We start from the raw sequence: 23,397 nt of genomic DNA on the forward strand, positions 1-23,397 counted from the left end.
AAGGTAACTGTGTGTGAGTGTGTGTGGGGGTGTGTGGGTATGAGTGTGTGCATGAGTGGGGCACTGGTCAGTCTTGGGGCTGGAATGCAGGGCCTGGGTACATGGGTGCTAGTTCTGTACTGCTTGAACCACAGCTCCACTACCAGCCTTTTGGTGACTGATGGGAAATAAGAATCTCATGAACTTTTTTTCAGTCTACCCACTACATAAGATTACAGGCACGAGCCACCAATGCCCTACTAGTAGTGACTTTGTGACAGATACTTTCCTTTTGCTTTATGGTCCTTTAAAAAAATCTTTTTGAACTAAATGTTTTGAACTTCGAAGTATAGAGGAATCAGAAAGTGGAGTGGATCAGGTGGCTGAGGATCCCAGTTTGAAGCCAGGCCTGGCAGAAAAGTCCCCATACGACTCTCTCTCTCTCTCTCTCTCTCTCTTTTTTTGCCAGTCCTGGGGCTTGAACTCAGAGCCTGAGCACTGTCCTTGGGCTTTTTAAGGTTAGAGTTCTACCACTTGTGCCACAGTACCACTTTCCGGCTTTTTCTCTGTATGTAGTATTGAGAAATCAAACCTGGGTCTTCGCACATGCTAGGCAAGTAGTCTACCACTAGGCCAAACTCCCGGCCCCAAATTTGGGTTCTTTGACAGCGTACTTGTATCCACATTTTCTCACAGGGCCTTAGTGAATGCCTACAAGTTGCAACCTGTTCTTGGACTTCAGAAAGTTGGCATTAGCCTTTTCTTCACTGTTGTGGATTATGTCAGTGATGAGACTCAGCGCCATCCTCCAACAAGGCAATTCTTTACTTCATGCATTGAGATCTTGGGACAGGTAAACTATTACCTTGTTGTTACTCTTATTCCGATATAATAAATCCCCTCAGTGTCTTCATTAGATACTATTAGAATTGGCTTCACCCTTTTTAGGGTCAGAGGTTAGCTAACTTGATATCTAGACTACCATGAATACATTTTTCTAGTTTCTTATTATTTACCTTAAAATTTTAATATATTGTAACCTGTCAGCCTTATTATCTGTGCCAGTGGTTAGCTTTATCAAAGCCTTCCTGGAAATTGTTCAAGTTTTTACTTGTAGTCTAGAAGAAAGTTAGCCAAGGTAAACCAAGGTAAAGTTATCTCAATTATAGATTATAAAAATTAGCTTTTAATTAATTAATTTATTTATTATAATTGTGAGGCTTGAACTCTGGACCTGAGTGCTGTCCCTGAGCTCTTTCACTCAAGGCTGGTGCTTTACCACTTGAGTCACAGCCCCACTTCCCAGTTTTCTGGTGGTTAACTGGAGATAAGAATCTCAAGTTCTTTTGTGCCCGGGCTGGCTTTGAACTGTGATCCGCAGATCTCAGCCTCCTGAGTAGCTAGGATTATAGGCATGAGCCATCGTGCCTGCACTTTTATTTTTATTGAAAATTAGCTTTTTAAAGGTTTTTAAGGTACCTCTCAATAAAAATATGGAACTTTAAAGCTTTTATTTTCTTGATATACTGTGGGAAGACCTTAATAATCATGCTAGACACAGTGCAGTCTCCAGATTTAGATTACCTGACTATCACCTGCATTGGAAATGATACAAATAAACATTTGAGGGCTGGGTGTTTGGCCTAGTGGTAAAGTGCTTGCCAAGCAAGCATGAAGACCTGGGTTTGATTCCTGGGTACCACATACATAGAAAAAAGCTGGAAATGGTGCTGAGGCTCAAGTGGTAGAGCTCTAGCCTTGAGAAAGTCCCAGGACAGAGTTCAGGCCCTGATCTTAAGCCCAGGAGTGGCACAAAAAAAAAAAAAAAAGTTAACATTTGAGTTTAGATCTCTACATTACATTTAGATAAAAATTCCACCAAATTAGTACCTGTAAAAGGTTGATTGCTTAGGTAAAGAAGGGAACGGGAGATCTTGGTGACATTTCTACCCCCTTATAACAGTTTTTTTGTTATTATTTTCTAGGTATTTATCAGTGATACTACATCAGAATGCGGGAAGGTGCTTCAGACTATTCTGAAGAACAGAAGGCTCTGTTCCCTTCTGTCTCCTTTCTTCACTCCCAATGCTGCACCTGCCGAGTTCATTCAGCTGTATGAGAAAGTGGTGAACTTCCTGAGCGAGGACAACAGTGATATGATTTTCATGCTGCTCACTAAGGTCAGAGGTGACACTGTCCTGATGCTAGGATGTGTGGAAGTGGCTGTTGCTGCCTGCTTCACACTGTGTATGCTCTTCTAGCAGCTTGACATTTCCACATTTTTGCATGATTTTCTAGCATCTTGACCCCACAACTGCTTCTTTTAGGGCAGAGTGCTGCTTGTGCTATGTAGATAGTCTTCTCCACATAGAATAAATGGACAGTTTTGGAAAAAAACTTAAAAAATATTAGTTTAATACTCCTTTTTAAATTTATCCTGAATATGTGCCTAAATTTTGTCGATAAAAATCAGATACAAAGCCAGGCAGGGTAGATCACGCATGTAATCCTAGCTACTCATGAGGCTGAGATCTGAGGAGCATGGTTCAAAGCCAGCCCAGGCTCATCTCCAATTAACCACTAGAAAACCAGAAGTGGTGCTGTGGCTCAAGGTCCGGGTGGTAGCCTTGAGCTGAAGAGCTCAGGGACAATGCCCAGGCCCGAACAGAAGAACTCAGGGACAGCGCCTGGGTCAAGTTCAAGCCCCACAACACACACACACACACACACACACACACACGCACGCACGCACGCACGCACACACACACATACACACACACACACACACACACAATCATATTCATGGGCCAGGAATGTGGCCTAGTGGTAGAATGCTTGCCTTGCCTAGCATTCATGAAGACCCAGGTTTGTTCCTAAGTACCACATACATAGAAAAAGCTAGAAGTGCTGCTATGGCTCACATGGTAGAGCATTAGCCTTGAGGAAAGCCCAAGGACTGTGCTTAGGTCCTGAGTCTAAGCCCAGGACTAGCAAAAAAAAAAAAAACAGATTTATATTTAGAATCAGCCATATTCAAGCAAGTTGTTTTTGTCCTCATTATGAATAAAATACTAACTCGGCAGGATCAAGGCAATGAATTTACTTGACGAGTTGAGAATGTCAGTTTTCCCTATGTTACTTTCAGTTGTATTTCTTTGATATTTATAGTAATAAAACCTTGGAAATTTTTAGGGCCTAAAGATTGGTTTCAATGTATAATAGGGGAGAATGTATTTTTATAGTGTGGGATTCTGGGAAGTAGTACCAACTGCCTGAAGTTTTATCAACTAAAGTAAGCAGTGGAGGCAGCTTAGAAAAATGGCTGTTAAATGTAGATAGTTCTATAAAGTGGGCAATTGGTTCTGGCACTGTAACCAGGGAAGGAGAACTGTGAAATTCTCTCCATGTTGTGGACATGATACTATTGTGACGTGACATGGAAGGTGGAAATGTGTGGTTCTTTCAGAAAGTAAAATTACAAACAAATGAACAAATGAATAGATTTTTATATTACAAATTAAATGCACTGAGATCATGAAACAACTTTTGTGATTCCAGAATGACGTGGAAATGATGACATCATGGCATCAATTAGTAAACTTTAAAAAAAAATATTTTGATGGTATTGGGGTTAGAATTTGGAACCCTTTGACTGGTATGCAGGTATTCAGCCACTTGAGCCATAACCCTATCCCTTAAAAAAAATACCGTTTTTTGTTTCATTTTGTATTTTGTGCTGGACCCATGGCCAGACCTCAAGGCCTAGACACTGGCCTTGAGTACAAAAGTTCAAGGAGCTTAGTAGTTAATTGGAGATAAGAGTCTCATGGACTTTCTGCCCAGGCTGGCTTGGAACTGTGATACTCTGATCTCAGCTTCCTGAGTAGCCAGGATTACAGATGTGAATCATCAATGCTTGGCTCCTTTTTAGTTTTTTATTTGGATAGAGTTGCATGCTTTCCTAGGCCAGCTTCAGCCCATCATTCTCTAACCTCTTACTGATGCCTCCCACATAGGGATTATGGCTACACACTACCGTGTCTGACTTACTGATTGAGGTAATGAATTATACCAACTTTTTTTTTTTTGGGGGGGGGGGTCTGAGCTTGCCTGAATCCATAATCTTCTTGATCTCTGTCTCCTGAGTAGCCATGCCCTGCTCTTACTTAATTTGATAAAATTTTTATATTGTTCAGGTATTTGTGTATTCATTTTGTTTGGTTGGTTTTCATGATGGTGGGGTTTGAACTGAGAATTGTGCACATGCTAGAGAAACACTCCACTACTAGAATCATACTTGTAATTCTGTATGTATGTATTTTATAGAACAGTAATTGTGAGATAATCTTTCACTTTGAAACGAATCTATACAGACTTCTGTTGCATTTAATTTTCTAGTATAAATAAAACTGCTTCTTATTTCTGTTTCTTTTTAGTTCGATCTTAAACAATGGTTAAACGTCACTAAACCTCCTCTATCTGATCGTACCAGGCTTCTGGAGTCCATTCATTTGGCACTTACTGCCTGGGGCCTTGAACCAGAGGAAGATATTTTGATGCCATTTAATCTTTTCTGTAAACATTGGACTTACCTTCTTCTCTACCAATTCCCTGACCAATACAGTGATGTTCTCAGGCTGCTGATACAAAGTAAGTATCTTCATGTAATTATGACTAACTCCATCTCGGTGAGCTAGGAACTAGTGGCTCTTAACTAACTAGTTATGCAGGCATCTGAGAACTGAGGATTGCAATTTGAAGTCAATCTTGGCAAATTGTCCATGGGACTCTTACTTCTTATTCCTTTTTTTTTTTTTTTTTTTTTGGTGGGTCATGGGGCTTGAACTGGGCCTGGGCGTTGTCTCTGAACTTTTCTCAGGGCTACCACCCTACCCTTGAGCCAAGCCCAATTTCCCGTTTTCGAGCCCGGGTTGGCTTTAACTTTCACCCTCAGTTCTCAGCCTCCTGAGTAGCTAGGATTACTGGCGTGAGCCACTGCTGAGACTTATTTCTAGCTACCCAACAGAAAGCCAGAATTGAATGTGTGACTCAAGTGGTAGAGTGTAGCCTTGAGCAGAAAAAAACGAAGTGAGAAAATAAGTCCCTGAGTTCAAGCCTCAGTACCAGCAGAAAAATAAAATAATTTTAGTTCCTAGTAACTATTAATAACCACAGTTACCACTCTGCTAACATTATCTAGAAATGCACAAATAATTGGAGTACAGGAGCTGAAAATCACTAGTTGATTTCTTTTTTTAAAAACCTTTTATTATTATAAAAGGTTAGGTAAAGAGTACATTTTTGCACAGTGTCACTCCTTCCCCCACCCTCTCTCAGTTTTTCCTTCCCATCCCCACCTACAAATACCTTGACTTGTTTTTTTTTTTTTAGGGGGGCTGGGGGATGGGGTGTGGAGAGGGGTGTCTGTTGTGGGGCTTGAACTCTGAGCCTAGGTTCTGTCCCTAAACCCTTCAGCTCAAGGCTGTGGCTCTACTATGTTGAGCCACAGTGCTGCTTCCAGATTTCTGGTGGTTAATTGGAGATAAGAGTCTCAGAGACTTCTGTGCTTGGGCTGGCTTTGAACTGCGATCCTGAGATCTCAGCCTCCATTACAGGTGTGAGCCACCAAGGCTGGCCCTTGATTTCTTTTCTTTTTTTTTTTTTTATTTTCATTTTTAATTTTTTATTATTGGAGTAAGATATACAGGGGTTACAATTACATTCGCCAGGTAGGAGGTGCATTAGTTCTCACACATTGATACTCTTTCTCAGCAGCTCTTGACTTGTTTATGTTGACTTTGCAGCTGTCCTAAAGTGGGGTGAAATGCGTAAAGACTTGCTTACTACCAACAGCACATCTAGAAAAGGAAGGGTGAAATGCCAGTACACCAGCTTGTTATTCTGAAGCTTCAAGTAGTAGATATATTTTTGGATCTCCCTTTGACTACCACCTAGTTTTGAATTCATTTTTTTCACACATTTTTTCCCTTTTAGGATAGACTGTATTTACATTTTCCAAGTGTAAGAGTAGAATTACATTTTCCATATTTCTGCTATTTCTGGCCCTCACTACCCATTCCTGTTGTAATTTTATTTTAAACTTTTTGCAGAACCTCCATCCTGATTTCTCCAGCAGTCTGTGAGTGCTTCCTTTGCCAGCATTTTTATTCTTTGTTTGCTTTATGATTGCTATCTTTACTTTAGTGAGATAGAATCTCAATATAGTTTGATACATACTTTTGTCAAGTTGTTAAACATTTTATTAACATATTTATTGGCCATTTGTACTTCTTTTTTAAAAACTGAATTGGAAAATTTGGCCAAGCCCTTCCATAATTCCTATGTACTTTTGAGAACTGTGTCCAATTCATTTGTCCAAGTTTTTTTAGATATATATATTCTGTATATTAATTTCTTTTTCGATGAACAGTTGGGGAAGATTTCTCTCATTCTGGTAACTTCTCATATTCAAAATACTTCAAGATTCTGTTGTTTTCTACGGAGGCAAATTGCAGAATTGAAGGAGAATGGCAATAGGCCAGTACATTTATGCAAATTTCAATGAATATATGGCTGAGTGTGAAGCATTTGGGAAGTAAGCACAGGAGGATTTTGAGTTCAAGGCAATCCTGGAGTTATATAGCAAATTTAAGCTAATACAAGAAGACTCTGTCTTATAAAAGAAAAGCATTGGCTGAGTGCTGGTGGCTCAAAACTCCAGCTACTCAGGAGTCAGTTCAAAGCCAGCCCAGGCAGGAAAGCTTTTGTGAGACTCTTATCTCCAAATAACCACTCAAAAACCAGACGTGGACCTATGGCTTCAGTGATAGAGTACAGTGCCCAAGACCTAAGTTCAAGACCAACAACCACCACCACCAACAAAAAAAGATTAAAAAAAGAAAAACAGTTTGTTTAGTGAATTTATACACAGTTAATTTTGATTTCACATGATCAAAATGTTCAAGCACTATGGGGTTTTCTTTGAGACCTTTTAAAGAATGTCAAATGTAAACTACTTACATAGGCCAGGAAAAGTAATTCAGATAAAGGTTTACTAGTAACAGTGTCACTGGCTCTATGTTAGTTCGGAAAACCTGTTATTTTCCCTGGGTTCATACCATCTTCTAGGTCTGTATATATTTCCACAACAATAGCTTGATCCTCTGTTGTCCTGTTTGATTTGTACTTCCTTATGATTGGAAGGTACTTTGGGAGGTAATATTCTGTCCTGGGGAATGAGAAGAGAACTGTGAGAGTAGCAGGGTTGGGTTTAGTGGGAATGCTGGCAGATGGTTTCTATGTGTTGCCTCTGGGTCTTCATTTAGGTTTTGCCCATTGTAGCAGTTGGGAAGAGCTCCTTTACAATAGTCTAAACACAAGGCTTGCATTCTGCGCGTCATTTTCCTTGTCTGGTTATTTGTTTATGTCATGCCTGTAGTAGCTGTTTGCCTGCATCCTAGAAAGTGATGCTTTTACCATTCCCCAGTCAGAATAGGACAGTGGGGTTCCCATCTGATTCAAGCTCTAGTGACTTTGGCAGAACTCACTCCTAGCTGGACTACTACTTGTTCTTTTAGTAGGTTCTCTTCATCTGTCCCTCTGAATTTGGGTTGAATTTTACATGTGTCCTTGATTCAAGTAGAATAGATTGGGAAAAGACACTGACAGAGACCAAGAGCATGGTAGAGTGCTTGTGTAGCATGTACGAAGCCTTAGGTTATATTCCTTGGTACCACATACGCAGAAAAAGCTGGAAGTGGCACTGTGGCTCAAGTGGCAGCCAGTGCTAATCTTGAGCAAAAACTTTGCAAGGACAGTGCCCAGGCCCTGAGTTCAAGCTCTAGGACTGGCAAAAACAAAACAAAACAAAACAAAACACCAGCTGACTTACCTCTGTCCTTGTCTCCTAGGCTCTTCAGAGCAGCTGCTGAGTCCTGAGTGCTGGAAAGCCACTCTGAGAGCCCTGGGCTGCTACACCCTAAGTGGCCAGCAGGGGGCAGCTTGTGCTGAGAGTGCTGGGTTCCAGAACTCTGGAGATGTTCTCTTGTCAGACAAACAGGTGTGTAGCATTTGGAATTTGTCTTTTCAGTGTGTATTTCTTTTTCATTTCCTTGTTGGAGAGAGAAAGGGAGAGGAGTGAGAGGTAAGTATATACACTATATATTATATAATACACAATCTACTGTATGTATACATATATATAATATTTTAAAGCAACTGAAACATACTTAAAAGAATAAAAAAGATGATTTGTATGTATTATCCTATGTTTTTCTTGTCTGCCATCTGCATGTCCATTTTGCCTAGATCACTTTTTTCTCCCACCAGGATGAGGCATTGCTTTTCCTTCTTAAGCCATGCTTTGCCACATCTGGTTTAATCCTGAGACACTGGATGGATTTGCATGTGGAGTCCCACAGAGTCCTCACTTTAACCCATTTTATCTGATTCTCATTATGAAGCAAGGTGTGGTAATGAGTGCTTGTAATCCTAGCATTCATGAAGCTGAGGCAAGAGAATTAAAAATTTGAGACTAGCAATTCTCTTATCTCACAAGCATTTTACTTGAAACAAAGGTTACATTCTTTCAGAAAGATTTGAAAGTCACTGGTTTATTTGATATGTTTTTGTCTTTTCACAACTTGAGGAAACGTCAAAGATTTTATTATACTTCCGTGTTGGTGTGTGAGAATACTTTTCTGAAGGGCTCAGGGTAAAGTGTTTGCCTGGTATGTGTGAGAGCCTGGAATTAATCTCTAGTACCACAAAAAGAAAAAGTGAAAAGAAAAAAATAATCTTCTAGTAGACATTCAGTAAGCAGTTTTTGATTGTCATCTCTCCTAGGTAACAGAGACAATACAGTGGCTTTCAGATTTTTTTTATAAGCTACGGTTATCCAAGTTGGATTTTAAAAGCTTTGGTTTATTCTCAAAATGGAGTCCCTACATGGCTGATGTGAAGACGCTTTTGGGCTATCTTGTACAAAGGCTGATTGATTCAGAAGTGGCCTCATTGGCCCATGACCCATCTGCCAGCAGCATAGCAGGTAACCAGCTTCTGGTGCAGTAGAGACCAAGACATATACTTCACCCTTCCTCTAGAAGAGATTAGAATGGACACATAAGGAAATTTATATTTGGTGCTAAGGCGAGCCTATGATATCATACCTATACTTGTCACCCAGCGAGTGTAGAAGGCTTGCTAGAGCTCATAACTATCCTTTCTAGGTAGATTGGAGGTGCAAAGAGAGAATGCCTTCTTGAATATCTGTTATAAAACATAAAATATGTTATAAAACTATTCATTTTGTACTGTTGCAATGGAAATTGTCCAACTCAAAGAAATTCATTCCTGAAAATAGGAATACAACCCTACTTAGTTCCATTAGGCATGTTATTAGGTATTACTTATTAGTATTAAGTAATGAGAGTCAGTTTTATATAAAATGTTACTAATGATACCAATAAAGGATGAACTCATTTCTTGTGTCAAAAAACTTTTGCTGTTTCAGTGCTGAGATCTTTACATTCAGTAATAATCCAACTCTTTAAGCCATGGATCCTGGTTTTAGAGAGCAATGAAAGGTAAATAATTTTTCAGATATTTAAATTTCTTTGAAATTCTATTTGCTTAAAATTTTAATGTTTGGCAAAGGTGATATTGAATTTACAGATTTAATTTTTACGTTAGGACTATATTTAAATTTAGAAAATACTTTTTTTTTTTTTTTTTTACAAAATTGAAAGCATTTTTTATTCATGGAATACTTATTTTTATTTTCTGAGACAGTCTCACCATGTTACCCAGCCTTTAAATTCATAGCCCTCCTCCCTCATGTGCTGAGACTACATATGTTCCACATGCCTGGCTTACTTACAGAATTACCAGTTTGGACAATCAGAGATTCTGCCTTGATAGTAATGTTGGTACAAAGTTGGACACTTACTTTTCTCCAATGAAGTTTCATGTATAATGGCACATTTTAGATTTCTCTTAGGTTTGATAGTGTGATAGTACAAACTACGTGGCCCACTGGCATTCTCTGTTACCCTATTAAAAGTGTTTTAAAATGAATCTGGTTATCAAATTAACATTAACCGGGAATGTGGCAATTAAATAAAAATGTTATTTCATGGGTACTTAAAGCAATACAAATGGCACAGAGTTGCCTCAAGGATAATTTTTCCCCTAGGTGAACCTGTCTTTTTTTATATATAAAAATCACTTATGATAAATTATAACCTTTTATAAAGTCTTTTAGAAACCCTGATTTGATGTCAAGTCTGTTAGCTGGTGGGTTAGTGGCAAAGGTAGGAGTAAAACTAGGGATGGTCACTGGCTCTTGTTTCAAGATTCTTTGCCTAAACCCAAGTTGCTTAAGGAACTCCCTAGGGGAAAATGTGAAAGGTTCTAGCAAAACAAAGATGTTTTTCTATGGGGCTCTCTTTGAATAAGTATATAAGCTTCAGGAAATAGTAGACCAGAGTGCAGCCTGCTTATTCCCATTAATAATTAATAGAACTCACTTTTATATTGAACTTTTTTATATTGAATTAGACTCAGAAATTAAAATATTCATGTAAAGAATTTTGTTGGTTATCTGTATCTGTTAATTTTTGAATTTGAGGTCTTTTTTTTGTACATTGATTTTTATTTTTTTCTCACTTTGCATAGAAAAAAGCTGTTGAAATCATCTTTAGGGTTTAAAATTTTTATTATTTTATTAATTTAATTTTTTTTTGTTGTTGTTGTTGGTTGTGTGGCCTGAACTCAGAGTGTGGGTACTCCACTGTCCATATCATACACACACACACACACACACACACACACACACACACACACACACACACACACACCCTTCCCCCTCTACACACACACACACACACACACACACACACACACACACACACACACACACACACACCTTCCCCCTCTCCACACACACACCCACAGCCCTAAGGATAGTCTTCTACAACTTTGAGCTACAGCACCACTTCTTGTTTTCTGGTGGCTTATTGGAGACTAGTCTCCCAGTCTTTTCTCCAGGTTGGCTTCTAGTCCTCATCCTCAGATCTCAGCCTCCTGAGTAGCTAGGATTATAGGGATTAGCCACTAGTGCTTGGCTTTTTATTGTTATTATAAAGGTCATATATAGGGTTACACATATATAAGTGAAGTAGAGTACATTTCATTTTGAACAAAGTCACCCTTTTCCTGTCTCTCTTTATTTTTCCCCCTAAAGCATTGAAATGTAACCAAGATGTTCAAGGGTATAAATTAGTTATAAAATGTTAATTAAGGTTTGTGTAGATAGCACACTTCTGAATTATAATTGTACTGGAATAAAGGAAGGAAGGGAAGGAAGTAAAATTACATGTGGTGGATGTTACATGTTGCCTTTAAAATGGCCTAGATGTGTGTTAGTCTGTATAGAGGCTTTCTAGGGGTTGGGCCAGTCTTAGATTAATCCTGGGCACTTTGTTTCTAAGTATGCTAAGCATGTGTTTCTTAACTCTAAAGCAGCCAGCCGCGACATTACCCCTGGCTGGAGAGTGACGCTGTGGTGGCCACCAGCATTGTGCAGCTCTTCACTGACTCTGTGTACTCATTGCATGAGAATTTTAAAGGTAGGAAGAGTGTTGTGACCTTTGTGATTCGTGTGCCCCAAGTCAGTCATTTTTTTTTTAAATATCTTTTAGTATCAACTAAGTTATTTTCCTGGCTAGCCAAGAACCACAATTGTCCTATTCTCTGCCACTTGAATAGCTGGGATTATAGGTGTGACCATAATGCCTGGCTCAAAAAATCTCATCTTTTTTTGTGAGGCTGCACTGAGTTTGTCCATTACAGAATAAATACATATACACACACACACACACACACACACACACACACACACACACACACATCCATTTTCTCTTGAAGTATTGGCTAGCTATCTTTTTTGTTGTTGTTGTTGGTGGTGGGTTATGGGGCTTGAACTCTGGGCCTGGGAACTGTCCCTGAGCTCTTCAACTCAAAGCTACCCCTGGGCCTGGGTGTTGTCCCTGAGCTCTTCAGCTCAAGGCTACCACCCAACCTAACAGTCCCACTTCCTGTTTTCTAGTGATTAATTGAAGATTAGTCTCATGTTCTTTAATGCCTGGGCTGGCTTTGAACCGCAATCTTCAGATCTCAGCCTCCTGAGTAGCTAGGATTACAGGTGTGAGCCACCATGCCACAGTACCCCGTTCTATTCTTACTTTTTTGAGGAACCTGTTGTTTTCCATGGTCGTACTAACTTACACCCCCACCAGTGTGTAAGAGTTCCCTTTTCTCTACATCCTCAACAATATTATCCCCTCTCTTTTTAACAAAAGGTATGAAGTTGTATTTCATATGGTTTTGGTTTATATTTCATTTATGAGCGATGCTGAGCAATGTCATATGCCATTCACATGTGTTTGATAAATGTCTAGAACATTTACTTTTGAGGAATACTATGTTCCTTCAATATGGGAATGAATGAGAGAGACTGAATACAAGGGAGGGCACCTGACTATGGTAGTATCTTTGCATTCAGAAGCCATTTCCAGGCACCATCCATTTACTTCAGCTCTGAATACGTAAAATAACCAATCTTTATTATTTAATCTGCCAGTGGTCCAACCTCTCGCACTTAATCTTTTGACGTTGAAAACTTAAATTTTAGATTCTTAGTTGGAATTTGTTTTCTGTTAGATTTTTGCTTTCAAGATGAATCACAGGTCTCCAGCTGTCTTTTCTTCTTTACTTCTAGATAGGCTGTTGCCAGGTGGGGAAGGAGCCCTTCGCTTACATTTGATGCATTATTGTGAAGTGTGTACAGCGCCCAAAATGCCGGAGTACATTCTGTACGCTTTTCATAGTGCATACAAGAAACTCCCGTGGAAGGACCTGCACCCCAATCAGATGCTCATGGAGGCCTTCTTCAAAGTGAGCCTATTTCCTCAATGTTACACCCGAGATAGCTTTGCAGCTAGGGCGCCACCTATTCACTGGTAGCCATGCGTGGGCTATGTGCCAGTGCACACTCGGGGTCCCCCACTGGAACTTGATGAAAACATTAATGTCTGTATTTATGGGAAGGCTTCTGTAGCCCAGAAGAAGATTCTGTCCCCTAGACTTTACAGTACTGTGGTGTGAGTGCCTGGCTTAATGACTGTCTTGGACAGCATTTGCTGGTCTCTTGTCTGTGTAGGCATTTTTCTAGGATACTGTTGTTAGAATTACTTGTTCTATGAAAGCAAAATGTGAATTAGCATTCAAGAAATTAGTTCTTTGAGCAGTTATGTACGTAAATGATTACTAGATGGTAGGAGACAAAATGCATTCGAACAACTAATGATGCATCATAATTATGAGAGACATGAAATGACCTGAAGACAGTTCCAGTAGGTATTGTGTGAGCTGGGGGAAGGCAGGTGTTAAACACAGAGCAGAGCGGCCACTGAAAGGAACATGGTTGTTCTTTTCTTATTTTACAAAGCCCTTTATACTCTTTGCTTAAGTTTTTTTTAATTGTTTCTGTTCACCTGTTCATTAGTCATCAATTCATTTGTGTTTACTCTTACTATCACATTTATTATTGAGACAACTTAAGTGCTTTAATGATACAGATCTACAGTTATTTACGATGATTAGTAAAGTGTACTAAACCTTTCTGTGCATTTAATGAAGCCCAACCCAGGGCTGCTCTTGGCAGGCAGCTTGTCCTCTGTAGCTGAGCTCCAGAGAAGCTTGAGAGCAATGTTTTGGGGGAGGTATCTGATTTCAGAATGAGGCTGAGTCTGTAGCTAGGCTTAATAGTTAGGACAGGTATTATTAATATAATCACTACTTTCTACATATGAGAAAAAGTTGTTTTAAAAAGATGTAACACAAGCAAGGCACTATTGATTCACATTTATTTTCCTAACTGCTCATGTGATTCACGCTCATTATCCTAACTACTTGGGAGGCTGAAATTCAGAGGATCAGGGTATGAGGCCAGCTCAGGCAGAAAAGTTGGTAAGATTCCCCCTCTAAAATAACTAGCAAAAAACAGGGTGGTGCAAATGATAAAGTTCGGGTCAAGCAAAGCATGAGTCCCTGAGTCCAAATACTGATCAGTCAGCACTAAAACCAAAACTGTAAGACAACATTTTAACTAAGTAAAAGGGCTATCTTTACTAAAACTAATCGAATAGTTTCAGAATGGTTTGGCAAGGAATGATGTAGACTGTATTTATATATATATATACATATATATATATTTATTGTAATTAATAAAAGGGTTGCATGATATTTGCCAGATAGAAGGTGCATTAATTCACATACATTGATACCCTTTCACATGTCTTGGTACCCATTACCCTTCCCCCCACCCACCACCCTAGACTGTATTTTTAAGGGTTTTATTTTAATGATAGTTTAGAGCTACCTAGTAGCTGGGAATTTTTAATTTTTTTTGTTAGCATAATAAAAATATGACTGAGGGCAAGGATAGGAAATAGATTATAAAAGATGAATCATTTAAAGAGGGAAGTAAATTAGCAGCATAATGTGCTATAATGGCAAGAAGTAAATCATCACTGAATTCCATAGTCATAGATGTCTGTCTTTTTTTCTTCTCTCTCTAGTCCTGGAGTTTGAACTTGGGACCTGGGCACTCTTTTTCCTCATGGCTAGCAGTCTACCACTTACCTACAGCTCCACTTCCAGCTTTCTGGTCGTTAATTGAAGATAAGTGTCTCATGGACTTTTCTGCCTGGGCTGGCTTCAACCTGTGGTCCTCAGATCTCAGCCTCCTGAGTAGCTACGATTATAGGAGTGAGCCATCAATGCCTGGCTATTAGTCAAAGATTTCTACATAAAGTTTTGCATATTTATTTGAAAAGAAAAAATGTACTCCTGTGCCATTAAAAAAAGATTAGTAATGCATTGTTATAATCAAAATTACAAAGATTAATATAATTATTTATAATTTATAAAAAATAATATGTATATTATAAAGATGAATTTTGTGGAAGGTGGGTGCTGGTAGGTCATACCTGTAATCCTAGCTACTCAGAGGGCTGAGATCTGAGGATGGTGGTTCAAAGCCAGCCCAGGTAGAAAAGTTCCCATGAGACGCTTACCTCCAATTACCTACTTTAAAAAAAAAAAAAAAAACATGGAAGTGGTGCTATAGCTCAAGTGGTAGAATGCTAGCCTTGAGCACAAAGAGGCTCAGGGACAGCACGTAGACCCTGAATTTATGCCCCACAACCAACCCCCAGCCCTGTGACTCCCCCATGGAGTCACTTTTATAATATAGCATAACATTTAAAATGCATTATATATTATATATACTAGTATAATGATTCTCAACACAGCTGCCACCTGGGGATGTGTAAAAAATGTTCCTTCATGTTCCCAACTCATAACTAGAAAAGTTACTGCTTTGGGGGTATGACTAGCAATCTATTTTAATGACCCTCTGAGTGGTTCTGGTATACTCTGAAATTTGGGGATTACTGGGTACTGAGTAATAGAGCTCAACTTTCCTCACCACATTCCAGCAGCCCCTGTGACTCACTGTGGCAGGGAATCCTTATCTGGCTTGGGGTGAACAAAGTTTGTTCCTCTCCTATTTAGTACTTTTTTTGTCTATATAGTTATTTTTTGTATTTCCATTACCATGTCCATTGCTTTGGGTATGCAGTTATTGAGACCTCGCTCTTGTACACTTTGGATTTAGTATTTTTATAGAATAACTGGAGAGCAGACAATGAAATACAAGCGGGCAAGTCTCAAAAGGCATACATACACACTTAGAATGGAAGGAAAGTTAGAATAAATGTTAAATCTAAATGTCTGAGAAGTAGGATTATGTATGAATATTTATAATTGGTGAAAAGTCATTTTTAAAACAAAAATTGTGAAATATGATTTACACACATTTTTAAGATATATCAAGTAGAATAAAACAAATGTTGGCTTCATCCTTTTCCTTTTAGGTGGAAAGAGGAAGCCCCAAGAGTTGTTTCTTGTTTCTGGGGTCTGTACTCTGTGAAGTAAATTGGGTTAGTGTGCTGTCAGATGCCTGGAATCCCAGTCCACACCCTGAAACTCGAAGCATGATTGTCTGCCTCCTTTTCATGATGATTTTGCTGGCAAAGGAAGTTCAACTGGTAGACCAAACAGTAAGTCTAGGGAACTTATGATTAGACCAACTCCTTAGTTCCTTCATTTCTACTTATTTGGCTTCCATTTGTTTTCCTCCGTGCTGCTATTTATGTGAATAGATGCTTTGCCTGTGAGATGATTTTCTGATGAGGTACTGGTTTTCCTGGGTAACCCCTTGTCCACTGATAATGATGAAGAATTAGAAAACATGGTTTATTTTTTACTTCTTAATTCCTAGTTCAAGCTGTATGTTTCTTCAGGTTAGTGTTGCCAAGTATTCCTGGAACAGGTTGCCTCTGAAAATTGGCCTCTGAATTCTTTTAGATCTTCAGATTGATGAAGTGCTATGACTTTGCTTCTAGCTTTCACTAGTGCTGAATTGAGTGGATGCTCATTTGGTCTCTCACCTCTTTTGTGCTTATTACCACAGGCATTTTAGTGGTTTTCCCACAGATTTGTAAGAGACACATATTGCTGGGGAAAGGGGGCCTTGGAACTAAAACAATCTGTTCCATATTTAGGATTCACCTTTACTAAGTCTTCTTGGACAGACAAGCTCACTCACATGGCATCTTGTGGACATTGTGTCATACCAGAGTGTGTTAAGTTATTTCAGCAGCCATTACCCACCGTCCATCATCCTGGCAAAGGAAACTTCTGCTGAATTGGTTGTAAAGCTTCTGAAAGTGTCTGCAGGACTTGCTATTCCTACTGATGGCCAGAAACATCTTGTAAGTTGAGAGAGTACTTTAAAAGGTAGGGGTATTCTTCAGGACCATTAATAGCATACATGCTATTAAGTCTGGAACCTGCTAATTGCCCAGCTAGGGGTGGAGTTGAGGGTGTCATCATGAACTCCTACTGACTTCTTAGATGTTTGGTTTGTCTTCTTTCTTTTGGTAAGTCTCACTTCCTTACAGTGTGGGATGTTGATCAAAGGTCAAAAAGATTGAGACTTGACAGTGGGCCACTGGTTTTGCAATCATTGGCAGCAGGGTGGCACGAATGTGATGTGTCTCCTGTAAGTTTGACAGACTCAGAATCAATTTCACTGCCATTCTATCCTTGGTGAGGTCTCTTAGCTTTCTCTTCTGACTAGGTAATAATCCCTTGCCTCAAAGTATTATTTGAGGTTTGAATTAGATAATGAGCATTAAAGTTTTTGGAAAAGTTCCAGACAAGTAATTACTCTTTTATGTTGTTATTATTGTAATAAAAAAAAGAGAGAGAATGTTCCTTGGAATTTGGGAGACTTTGTAGCCTCGTGTTGCCACAGATTTGCACATCCCTAGACCTAGGACCCTGGGACATGGGATGACAGCTTCCTGTGTCTTCTGGTTTTGTCCTTTCTATTCCCTACTGAGGTCTCAGAGCTTTACAGAAATACTCAGTTACACTCTTTATATGGATTCTTTTGAATAATCCTTTCTTCTATTTGTTCAGGATGTGGTTCTAAAATGCCAAGCTTTCACTCATCAGATGGTTCAGTTCCTCAGCACCCTGGAACAAAATGGAAAAATCACTTTCGCAGTCCTAGACCAGGAAATGGCTAGGCTCCTAGATGATGTCATTGTCTTTAACCCACCTGGTAAGTGACCAGTGGAAGTCAAGTATGCATGTGGCCAGTGAATTCCTTCTGTATATTTGACATTCATTGTGACATGAGGAGCATGGACAAAACCATTCCTGACTCAGATCAATAGTAGTTTGAGAGCTGTTTGGATACTAGGACACTCAGCCCTGGAGGTAGGCAGGAGTGTTAAGAACTGGAAGACAGGTTGACTCTGGTAGATGCTGATGTAAGGTAACTTTTATGACTATACTTGATGAACAGGAGATCACAGGAGACTTTGTAAGCCTAGCACACTACCACTTGACCCACAACTCTACTTTCAGCTTTGTGGCTGTTAATTGGCCATAAGTGTCTCAGGGACTTTCCTTTTGGAGCTGGCTTCAAACCATATTCCATACATCTCAGCCTCCGCAGTAGCTAGGATTACAGGTGTGAGACATTGGGCCCTTGGATAGAAGACTGTTTTTATATAAAATATAGACACTATATGATGAACTTTGCTGTTAGCAATTTAGTGGAATAGATCTCCCATGTCTTTTGCTGAGAGCAAACATGAAAGCTAGATAAAATATTTTTAAGAACCAAAATTGGGTCAGGAGGTAATGGGAGAAAACAAGGGAGAGGGTAACAGTGTTCAGTAAGAATTATACTAGTTTCCTTATTATGTAACCTCACAATAAAAAAATAGAAAATATTTCTTTTTACCAAAAATTAAATTTAGTGGAATGGCAAAATAGTAAAGAAATGTAAGGCCAGAAGTGAAATGAAAAAATGAAAAAAAAAAAAAGAGAACATATTTTTTGTGGTTGACCATGGAAAAAGAATCAGGAGTCTATTCCAGTGATTCCTATCATAGACAATTTTTTCTTTTTTTCATATTTTTTATAATTAATAGAAGGGTTACATTATGTTCACTAGATAGAAGATGCATTACTTCACAAACATTGATACCCTTTTTCATGTCTTGGTCCCCATTTTCCTCCCCTCACCTGCCCCCCATCTTGTTTTCCCCCCTATTCGATTTCAAATAACCAAATAAGCATATATACAATATATCAGATAACAAGGTAAAATACTGTAACAATATGAGATAACCAAGGGACAGCAAAAGAGATGAGAGATAACATAGTACATTAAGAACAACAATCACTCGTTATATGGTTTTTGTTTCTATATCTTAGAGGTCCTTTCATTTAGCACATAGACAATTTTTTCATAAAACAAATTTACTCTTTCTTGAATTCTACTCCTTTTTGCCTCCATTTCTTTTAAAGATCATTTGTATTAGTTTACCCATTTCTCCTTTTTTAAAAAAAATCTGAGAAATAAGAGTGCTGCTATTGCTGTTAGAAACCTTTAAAAAGGTTTTTTCCTTACCTTTACTTTTAGTTTTAAGTAAATAGGCCTAGAATATTGACTGTTAGCAGTGAAGTTATGGGGATCAGTACTATTGGTAATTGGTTGCCAAATGACCCTGAGATCTATGTACTTCTTATTCCATGAACAGAGACTGTAAAGTAAGAAAAGCAGGCATGCTCTGATGAAGTACTCTCTCACACCAGTATTTATCAGGATGCTGCATTGTCACACCAGTGTTCCCACAGATCTCACAGTAGTTCCCTACTTTTGCTCTTATAAAGTACATATGTACTACATAAAAATTAAAACATCACCCAGAGCTTTCCTTAATGTGAGCCACCAGAACAGGGAAATTTGCCAGGAGAGCAGCTCTCAGTCTCATGATCACATTCCTGTTCCCATGCCAACAGCCTGAGTGTGTGTCTATGTTCCTTTCAGACATGGACAGCCAGACTCGCCACATGGCCCTCAGTAGCCTCTTTATGGAAGTCCTAATGATGATGAACAATGCAAGTATTCCAACGGCCGAGTTCCTTCGAGGCAGCATCCGGAACTGGATTGATCAAAAAGTGCATGGGCTGGTGGTGCTACCTCTTTTAACGGCAGCCTGCCAGAGCCTGGCTTCAGTCCGCCACATGGCAGAGATTACAGAGGCCTGCATCACTGCCTATTTCAAAGAAAGTAAGATAGCATCATCTTCTCATGACACTGCTCTTTCAAGAAATATTAAAGCTTTGTAATCAGGGGATGGATATCTTTCTAGATTCTTCCCAATGAGGGGTTATACCACTGTAAATATCTTTCTGTATCTATCTGTCTATCTGTTCATCTATCTATATGTTTCTTGGAGGCAAGCTCTATTGTTTTATATTGGTTTTGAAGCCTCAGATCAACCCAGTTGTGATGGGCAAAGTCATTGCCTTCGAAATAAATGCTGTAAAACAGAATCTACATAGTAATGATCCACTATATTTATCTCTCACTTTTGGAGCCAATTTCAGTAAATGGAGTTTTCATAAAAAAAAAAACCTTTGTAGCTGCACGGGGCAGCTCATGCCTATAATCCTAGCTATTCAGGAGACTGAGATCTGAGGATTGTGGTTCAAAGCCTGTCCAGGTCTCATGGACTCTTATCTCTAGTTAACCACTAGAAAACCGAAGTAGTGCTATGGCTCAAGGCATAGGACGGTATCCTTGAGCTGAAGAGCTCAGGGACAGCACCTATGCCCGAAGTTGAAGTCCCACAACCGACCGGGCAAAAAAAAAATACCAAAAACCTTTTTATTGTTTCTTAGCTACTTTTTTTTTTTTTTTTTTTTTGCCAGTCCTGCAGGGCCTGAGCACTGTCCTTGGACTTTCTCAAGGCCAGAGCTCTACCACTTGAGCCTCAGCACCACTTCTGGCTTTTTTCTATGTATGTGGTATGAGGAATCAAACCGGGGTCTTCGTGCATGCTAGGCAAGCACTATTAACACTGGGCCAAACTTCCGGCCCTCTTACCTACTTTTTAAACTATTACCAAGGAGTTACCCTCTCATCTCCTACCCTTCATTTTACTGATCTTATTTCCTACTCAACTCTCATACTCTGGAGACAGCATTTTCTGTTTAAGAACTGTTCAGATTGGCAGTTCTTCACTCTGATATTTTAGTAAACTTCACATTGTAAACAGTAGGAGAGAAAGGATATTAGAGTGAGGTTCCAGGAAATGTCTATAACTTGGCATCTGTCTTGTCTTGATAACCTACCATTAATCATATCTTCCTGTGGAGGTTCTGTGCAAGTTCATGTACCCATTTCTCATTCTCCAAAGAGTTCAGAACCTGTGTTATGATACCACTCAGTGTGTGTGTGTGTGTGTGTGTGTGTGTGTGTGTGTGTGTGTCTGTGTCTGTGTCTGTGTCTGTGTCTGTGTCTGTGTGTCTTTGTATGCAGGTGTGCATGGACATACTTACATGTGTCACTCTTGAATTTGAGGCCTGGGCACTGTCTCTGAGCTTTTTTATTCAAGGCGAAGCGCTGTGCCACTTGAGCCACAGTTCTATTTTCAGCTTCTTGATGGTTAATTGGAAATAAGAGTCTCACAGACTTTCCTGGCTGGCATGCTTGAACTGTGATCCTCAGATATCAGCCTCCTGAATACCTAGGATGACAGGCTCGAGCCCCTGACACCAGCATGATAGCAGTTTCCATTGAGATAGTGGTGGATTGAGTGATAATAATTTTCCTTACATAAAAGCATGTTCAAGTACAGTTAAAATTATATTAAACTTAAGACTCATAGATGACCACATCAGGAGATAGTGAGTGAGTGCATTATAGTAAGATAGGTGATATATAAGTGCCCAGCATTGAGTTATGGTTTCTTAACCCTCTAGTGATATCTAGCATGAGGACTTTTGGTCTAAGCCTTCAGTACCTTTTGCTTTTGTAGCCTAGGATCAGTATGAGAAGTATAAAACATTTGTTAGCATTGTTGTAGACTTGCTTATGTCTTGATATCTCCTGTTGGTTCTTTTCTTAGGTTCACTCAATCAAAATTTAGGATGGGGTCCCATTCTGGTGTCCCTTCAAGTTCCTGAGCTCACCATAGAAGAATTTCTGCAGGAGTGCCTCTCCCTTGGCAGTTACTTGACTCTTTATGTCTACCTGCTTCAACGTTTAAACAGTGAACAGACACTAAGGAATGAAATGAAAGTACTGCTCACCCTAAGCAAGTGGTTAGAGCAGGTGTACCCGAGGTATGTATGTTGGTCATCTTGCCATTTTATCAAACTCGTACTTGGTTTACTTGGAGTTTAGGGTTTAGGGTTTAAGTAAGTATCTGCTTAAAGAGACAGAACCAAGTGTCACATACAGACCAAACAAGAGTATGAGGTCAGTGATACTTATTTCTGGAAGATTCTTTTTTCAGTGGATTTTCTGAGTAGATTTTTTTTATTGTCTAAAACAAGCATTTTGAAGTGTCAAGCCTGCTGGCATGGTGACATACATCTGTAATCCCAGCACTTGAGCTGAGGCAGGAGGATTGTGAGTTCCAGGCCAGCTTTGGTGATATGAGACCCTGTATCAAAACAAACAAAATATAAGGAATATGAAGCACTGAGCTTCAGGTTTCTTCTGAGTTTAGTAGTGAGAATAAACCTACCTCCTAGGGTTGTGAAGATTAAATGAGAGAATGTAAAAAGCCTGGACATAGTATTGGGGCTGTATAAAGTGTTCCATCAACAGTGACGGTCACAACCCAGTTACTTTATTAGCATTAGTATGTATTAACACTTAGCCTAAGTACTAAAGCTCACATGTGTCTTTTCAATTAAATGAGAGCAGGATAATTTTATTTTGTAACTTATGTCTTTTATTTATAACTTTATTTCTTTGGGTGCCTCCCCTAGCTCCGCTCAGGAAGAAGCAAAGCTGTTCTTGTGGTGGCATCAAGTCCTACAGCTGTCCCTGATTCAGGTGGGGCAGAATGACACAGTCCTCATCGAGTCTGTCATTCGGATCCTGCTCATACTGCAGAGCAGGCAGAGCCTCTGTGCTGAGGAGAGGCTCAGCTCTGGAATTCTGGGGGCAATCGGGTTGGGCAGAAAATCGCCTTTGTCCAACAGGTGAGGAAATGCTCTTCTTTTCATTGGCCTCAGATGTCTGCACCTGTTACACGTATGACACTGCAACAGGCCTTTTAATTTAGGAGGTAGGTTTTATAGAAAGAGGAAGAAACTTTGTATCAGAACTTGATAACAGCTTTTTTTATTCTTTTGGAGTAGAATTACTGGATTATGTAGTAATGCTGTTTTATTAAGGAAGTACCTAACTTTTCCACAGTGTCTGTACATTCCCACGAGCAATGTATAAGCGTTCTAGTTAGTCTCTATTTTAAGATTTTTCACGAAGAGGATAACTACATAGTCGATTTGGAAAATAATTCATATTGTTTTTTTTTTTAAAAGGAAATAGGGTGATTAAATGCTTCCTTTAACAGTCACTCACCACTTCTATCTCTCTTCAACACACAAGGTTCCGAGTGGTTGCCCGAGCTATGGCTGCCTTCCTTTCAGTTCAAGTTCCTGCAGAAGACCAGATCCGTCTTAAGCCTGGCTCTGAATTACATCTGACTCCCAAAGCTCAGCAGGTCAGTAAAACCAATCTTAAAGTCACAGTTTAGAATTTTCCAGCATACTTTCTCCATAACAGGAAGTAACAGCACTGATCTGCACACATTAGCTCAGTGTTCCCCTGGTGTGCTCTGCCACCAGGGATATGATTATATATGCCCGCCTCAGAATTTGAAAATTTTTGTAGGCACCTGCCTAGAG

The 23,397-nt window shown here is 39.4% G+C and overlaps 1 protein-coding gene and 1 long non-coding RNA gene across 3 annotated transcripts in view; one reads left to right on the forward strand and one right to left on the reverse strand.

The window, feature by feature from the left end:
- The window catches only part of Epg5 (ectopic P-granules 5 autophagy tethering factor), an 89,739-nt gene that overhangs the window by 64,125 nt on the left and 2,217 nt on the right, over positions 1 to 23,397 (forward strand). The window contains exons 29-43 of one of the 2 annotated variants that reach the window (XM_090353174.1): positions 676 to 832; positions 1,965 to 2,159; positions 4,416 to 4,629; positions 7,890 to 8,038; positions 8,824 to 9,025; positions 9,491 to 9,563; positions 11,500 to 11,606; positions 12,758 to 12,933; positions 15,978 to 16,163; positions 16,668 to 16,877; positions 17,590 to 17,734; positions 19,517 to 19,759; positions 21,603 to 21,819; positions 22,474 to 22,689; positions 23,099 to 23,213. In XM_090353174.1, coding sequence (XP_090209300.1) covers positions 676 to 832; positions 1,965 to 2,159; positions 4,416 to 4,629; positions 7,890 to 8,038; positions 8,824 to 9,025; positions 9,491 to 9,563; positions 11,500 to 11,606; positions 12,758 to 12,933; positions 15,978 to 16,163; positions 16,668 to 16,877; positions 17,590 to 17,734; positions 19,517 to 19,759; positions 21,603 to 21,819; positions 22,474 to 22,689; positions 23,099 to 23,213 — 2,605 coding nt within the window. The remainder of the gene's footprint in view (positions 1 to 675; positions 833 to 1,964; positions 2,160 to 4,415; positions 4,630 to 7,889; positions 8,039 to 8,823; positions 9,026 to 9,490; positions 9,564 to 11,499; positions 11,607 to 12,757; positions 12,934 to 15,977; positions 16,164 to 16,667; positions 16,878 to 17,589; positions 17,735 to 19,516; positions 19,760 to 21,602; positions 21,820 to 22,473; positions 22,690 to 23,098; positions 23,214 to 23,397) is intronic. The other variant, XM_090353175.1, reaches the window with a different exon arrangement.
- Positions 7,070 to 23,114, reverse strand: LOC150049715 (uncharacterized). The gene is made up of 3 exons (XR_016538822.1): positions 23,072 to 23,114; positions 7,871 to 8,089; positions 7,070 to 7,207 (listed from the first exon to the last, which is right to left on the reverse strand). It is a non-coding gene; the product is annotated as an uncharacterized LOC150049715 (long non-coding RNA).

Source organism: Megascapheus bottae, chromosome 19 (assembly GCF_031878675.1).
Source record: "Megascapheus bottae isolate mThoBot1 chromosome 19, mThoBot2.hap1, whole genome shotgun sequence".
In the NCBI taxonomy this organism is placed as follows: Eukaryota; Metazoa; Chordata; class Mammalia; order Rodentia; family Geomyidae; genus Megascapheus; species Megascapheus bottae.